This window comes from Pinus tabuliformis, chromosome 1_1 (genome assembly GCF_031772625.1).
Source record: "Pinus tabuliformis cultivar Carrire ecotype Pingquan chromosome 1_1, CPIR1, whole genome shotgun sequence".
Classification (NCBI taxonomy): Eukaryota; Viridiplantae; Streptophyta; class Pinopsida; order Pinales; family Pinaceae; genus Pinus; species Pinus tabuliformis.
In genome coordinates, this window is record NC_142297.1 from 690800178 (window position 1) to 690806143 (window position 5966).

The following is a 5966-nucleotide window of genomic DNA, read 5'->3' on the forward strand; positions in this document are numbered from 1 at the left end:
GAACTGGGAGAGCATATCCATGGATTTTATCACGGGGCTTCCAACAACACAGGGGCGAGACTACATCTATGTTGTGGTCAACAGGCTAACCAAGTTCGCCCACTTCTTTTCTATTCCCACGAGATCTTCAGCTTCCCAAGTGGCCGAGTTGTTATTTTGAGAGGTTTTCCGGTTGCACGGTCTCTCCAAGACCATTGTGAATGACAGGGACAGGAAGTTTATGCGGGCCTTTTGGCCGGAGTTATTCCAGTTAGTGGGTTCGGAACTTACACCCAACACTAGCTATCATCCACAAATTGACGAGAAGACAGAGATCGTGAACAAGTGGCTGGAAGGGTACCTACGCAACTACGTGACTGGACAACAAAGAGCATGGGTCAAGTGGCTACACCTCGGGGAGTTCTGCTACAACACTACGTATCACATGTCCATTGGTATGACCCCTTTCCGAGCACTTTATGGGTATGATGCACTTTCTTTTTCTGACATGGTGTTTGGAGATAGCAGGGACCCAGGGGCAAAGGATTGGGTTCAAGAGAGCTAGGAGATTCTCCGAGCTCTCAAGAACAACCTGCAGGTGGCCCAAAATCAGCAAAAAGTCTATGCGGATAAACACAGGGTGGAAAGACACTTTGAGGTAGGGGACATGGTCTTCTTACGCCTACAGCCATATAGGCAATCTATGCTCAAGCAGAAAGGGGCAGAGAAGCTTTGCCCACGGTTTTATGGGCCGTATAAGGTGGTCCAGAAGGTGGGAGAGGTGGCCTACGAGTTAGAGTTACCTAAGGAGAGCTGGATTCACAACGTGTTCGACGTTTCATGCCTGAAAAAGGCATTGGGACAACATATCACAGCAGCAGTTGAGTTGCCTCCTTTGGATGATGAGGGGCACTTGGTTTCTACACCAGAGATCATCTTGGAGACCAGGGAGAAGAAGTTGAGGAACAGGGTGATCCGGGAGTACCTGGTCAAATGGAAGGACTTGCTAGAATAGGATGCCACGTGGGAAAATGAACAGACCTTGCAGCATCCAGTTTTGTAGTTGCTTGGGGACAAGCAACATCTGGGAGGGCAGGACTGTCATGTCCCTTCCTAATAATTTCCCAAGGTGAGAACAAAATCAATTTTGGCAATTTTGATATTTTTGGCTTTAGGAAAATATGTGGGGAAAACATAGGAAAAGGGTGACGATGTGTTTTTAGTGGATTGTGGGGGCCACTCACCCACCCAAAAATACGCACCGCATGAAGGAAATTCGAAATTCCTAAGTGGGGTTCGAAATATTTGATGGAGACCCACATGGGGCCCAAGGGAGCAAGCATAAATAAGATGAAGTGAGCAACATTTGGGTCTTTTTACCATTTGAATAATTTAATTGTTACTTTGGCTATTTAGCTAAGCTACAGAGTGTTGTTCATCACAAGAGCTTCCCTAGGAGTGAAGCTCACCCCTCTCTTCAATGGACTTCAAGTGTCACCCTAGGAGGGCTTCCATTGCCCATATCGAATTGTCATATTCTGGAGGAGAATTTGCAACAATAGAGTCTGCCATACACAAGTTCGAATTGCAGGTTGGAGGGACGGCGTCATCCCCACTCTGGACTGTGCAGTCACTAGAGAGAGACATCTTGGTTAGAGGTTTAGTAGGAGGATTTGGGAGCTGAGTTGCAGAGGGATTATTGGGCATTTGATTTGGGATGGTTTTCAGTCTTATAGTAGCCTTTCCTCTAGCCCTACTCCAAATTTGAAGGCATTCCAACAGTGGAGTTGGGAGAAAATCCAAACCCTAGCTCTGAGTCCAAAACATGCCCTGCACTTCCCCAGTTCAAACCAACATCTTGAGCAATTATATTTTCTTTGATCCTCTCCTGACCTTGTTTAGGGTAAGAATATCATTGGTTGCTACATTCCTTCCTCATACCCTAGACCGGGTCCACTTGGCCCTGTGTGGTTCCACTCCTCTGAAAGACCATCCTTCAAGAACCATCCGAGATACCAATTCTAACAAGGATTTTATGGATTGCAAAACTCCTTCACAAGTCCTATCCCATAAACCTAACCCTCAAATCCTCTCCTCCTTTCCCTAGATTACCTAATACCTTGCTTACAAACCAAGCAATCTTTATCTTTCAATTTCAAGGAAAGGGGTATCCAGGTCACTCATATCCATTGACTTATCCTTCATTAGTCACCCCACACATACCGAGTCCTCCCATAGGAGTAATTCCATAAATAGAAGGGAGTCTTAGCTCAAGTGAGAGTGTACTAGGACTCCATTTGTTGCCCTTGGACTAGCATTTGCCCTTTAGGGATTCCCTTTAGGTCCCCTGCTAGTTTGAGCGGTAACAATACACAATCCAACCATGATCCTACATGGGCTCAATGCCCCCTCCTCTAAGATGATGCACTCTCCAACACATTGCTAGACCAACACCACTCCCTCTCCCATGGTGTTTCACTCTCCAAGTGTCCTCATTTAAAGCATTCCTCCTCTAGTTATGTATTGCATGCCCTTTTCTGCCCAACACGCCTATACATGTGTGTCAAGGTGGTTATTATGTGCCAATGCTTCTCAACATATGTGTCTAGGTCCAAGCTCAACCTCTATGAAGTATTCTCCTCGACCCAAGAAAATGACCTCCCCATTGTGTGCACCCAATGGGCTAGTCATATTGTTGATTAGGATAACAACTTCCTAGGTAAATGCATCATGCTAGCACTCTAAACAAGGTCAATCATCCACCCAAACTAAGCCATCCATATATCCATCAAGCATCTCGTATGGACTAGGAGACCTAGCACTCTCCTAGCTTTGTGAAAACACTTTTGGAATAACCCCAAAAGCTAACAAAGCACCAATGAAAGAATTTAGAAGGTCAAGAGATAGGCAAGGATAAGAAATCTCCCATGAAATAAAGAGAAAAGAGGCAAGAAGGGGTTTTCCCAAGGAAGAGTAATTCCAATTCACTAACAATGGCTTCAACCCAAAAGGAGTCATTAAAAGGATGAACTAACTTGACACTCATCATAGAGAAATGACATAGTCACCAAAATTATAACAAAATAATGTGTGACCTAGTCTACATTCCACTCTTCAAGGGATATCTTGGCTAAAGAGATAACTTAAATCACTCAGGGTCCAATGAAATATGAAGAAAAGGAAAATTTTGGCCAAAAAGAGAGGTTGACAAGGTTGTATTTGTTCTTGTTTTAGAGGATCTAGCTCCATGCTTCACATTTTTGCATATGTGATTCAAAAAGAACATAAAATAGTTCACTTACTCAATTCCATTCATGTAAGCCTTATTACACTATTCTAGCGCTTAAAATAAAAATAGGGGAGAGATGTTACCCACCAAAATGGGTAACCCTAGCAAAAAAAATGTTCTCCTATTTTGGATATCCGACCAGCCAACATCCCTACACATTAGCTTGACGAAAATGATATGTCAGCTCCTCCACAATCTGCACCAATAACTATACTTGTCACTATCCAACACTCCTCTTGAATGATGGGATACCACTCAACAAGTAATTTGATCATTTTGCAATTTGGTGCTTTTACTTAGTGTTTTGGGCATTTAGTATGGAAAAAGCGGTGATCTAGATGATTGACCGATATCGGCTATAAATTTGTTTTCTCACTTTACCAAGGGGGTTAATTTTTATCCCTAGTCCAATGGGACTTCTCCTAAGGACTTAGGGTTCTAGGAGGGGCACTACTTGGAAGACCTAGATTTGAAATAGCGTGTCAATTCTCCCTTTACCATACATAACACCTTCCACAACACATTATAAGCCCTTGATACTATCTCTATTATTCGGGTTCAACTGCCACTGGTTCATTGGGATTTGGTTCTCTCTTATCTACATATTTGAGTAGGGCCAAAAAACATTGCCCTGGAGGTTGATGCAGCTAAAAATATGGAAATGCATAATATGGCCACAATGAAAGAAAATAAGATCAAAATGAAAAATATTGTCGAGACATAATTTAGCGCGTGGGCAAAAGCCAAGCATGATCTCTACCCTACTCATTAGCCATCACCTAGTTCCAAAGTACTTGATGCTCCATCTCATCAAAAGGAACCCTTGCATGTCCCAACCCTAATTAGTGACAAACCACCACATCTTAAGGGGTAACTTAAATGCTATATTAAAAAAATCAAGCTTTGACCCTTGAGCTATGCACCAAAACACAAATCAGTATAAAAAAAGTAAAAGGTGCATCAATGGGGTGGGAAAAGCAGGACAACAAGCTAACTCGCGCATCCATGATTGCTCCCTCCATTACATCTATAAACTCAAGATGTGGACTCTCATTAGTTGGTCTCGTGATCATGGCACTTGGCCATGAATGTTCTTCCTTTCCATTGTCACTTATTTACACCAATGCCTATTGATTGAATGGATAACCTTAGAAATGCCACCTCCCAGTTTGAATTACTAATATTCCCTAAACGCTTCATTATGGTCCACTTAGATACATTTATGATCTTAGTCTCTAATGAGTGGTTGCTTTCACTTGACTTTAAGTTGATTTTGACAAGTTATCCAAAGCATTAGAGGTCTTGAGGGCACCCCACCCCACATAATTCCCAGGCCGTATCCTACATTCTAGAGAGCATGCTGACATAACAGATGCAATGTTTCCCACTTTTGGTTGAGTGTTAGGCCTTTTGATGACCTGGGCAACTAATTTGCATCTCAAGGCAGCCCAAGGAGCTAGAACATTAGGTTTCTCTTGCCTAGCATGGAGGGTCTTTGATGATGTACCAATCGAAAAAACATGCCCCCAAGTTGGCCTTCACTCTACTTGATGGGCATGCCACGATCCAAGGCTCAAAGGAGGATGGTTATTCTTGATATGATTGAGGAGGTCTTGTTGCACCCAATGGAGCCCTAACGCTAGAGATACGAGGCACCACATTTCTCACTTGAAACCCATGGAGATGATGTCTAGCATGCACAGTTGGATTTTCAAACCTTATAGCTACTTTGATGTGTGATTTGGGGATTTCCCTTAGATGGAGGATGATCATGATGCTTGAAGACATTTTTGAACCTTCTCTTTGCCTTGATGGAGCATTTTGATCCCTAAAACAATATGAAGTCTCACCTTTTTAGGTCTACGTCACACACTTTTATGCTTATCTTGGAATATTATGTTATAAAGCTAGTGGGTTAGCTTGTAAGCCAATTTTACTTTTGTCCACTGAAAAATCAAACTTGTGTAGCGGCTTTTAATTAGAAATTAGAAGAAGTAGACCTCATATAAATAGAGAATCACCTTTCTCATTTTGTTTTTATTTGATTTCTAAGGATAAATAATTAAATTATTTAAGTGACTTAGAATATAATCTCAATTGAGGATTAGGATTTAATTCTAGCCATTGATCACTTAGAAGATTAGGGTTAGTGATTTTGTCTTAACGAAATTATAAAATAAGCCTAAGGGAAAGGTGAAGACGCAACAATTGTTGGGGAAACAATTTTATTAAGAGCAAGAGGCTAATTTAGACTGAAGAGAAGTAAGAAGAATTGCAACAGGGAATTTAAGAAGGAATTTCAGGGGAATCCAAGTTGAAGGTAGAGAGAGGCTAGGTCAGATGAATAAGAGGGCCAAAATATACAGAGGCCAAATTTCTTAAGTGCGCAAGGGTCATACGAGGGAAAAGAGGGGCCAAATTGTTGGTGAGGGAGGCTTAATTTTCTTGAGGTTGACTTCTTCAGTGGTGCAAATTTCCACTGCCCCATTTTTCACTTTTCCCAATAATTGTAATTTTTTATGTATTCTTTATGGGCCTAAGCCCAAATTTTGGGGATGAAATTAATATGAAGGAAGATTGTGTTGGGAACAAATTTATTGTTGTAGTGTGATTGATTTCCCTAGTTTACTTCCGTTGCATTTTATTTTCTAGGTTAGTATACCATCATGTTTATTTTATCAACAATTTCAAAAATATT

General features: G+C 41.6%; 1 protein-coding gene across 1 annotated transcript; it reads left to right on the forward strand.

The window, feature by feature from the left end:
- Positions 1-646: 646 nt before the first annotated feature.
- Positions 647-994, forward strand: LOC149215295 (uncharacterized). Its single transcript, XM_089389687.1, has one exon. It carries the CDS (start codon positions 647-649, stop codon positions 992-994), a length of 348 nt encoding a protein of 115 aa, XP_089245813.1.
- Positions 995-5966: the final 4972 nt, after the last annotated feature.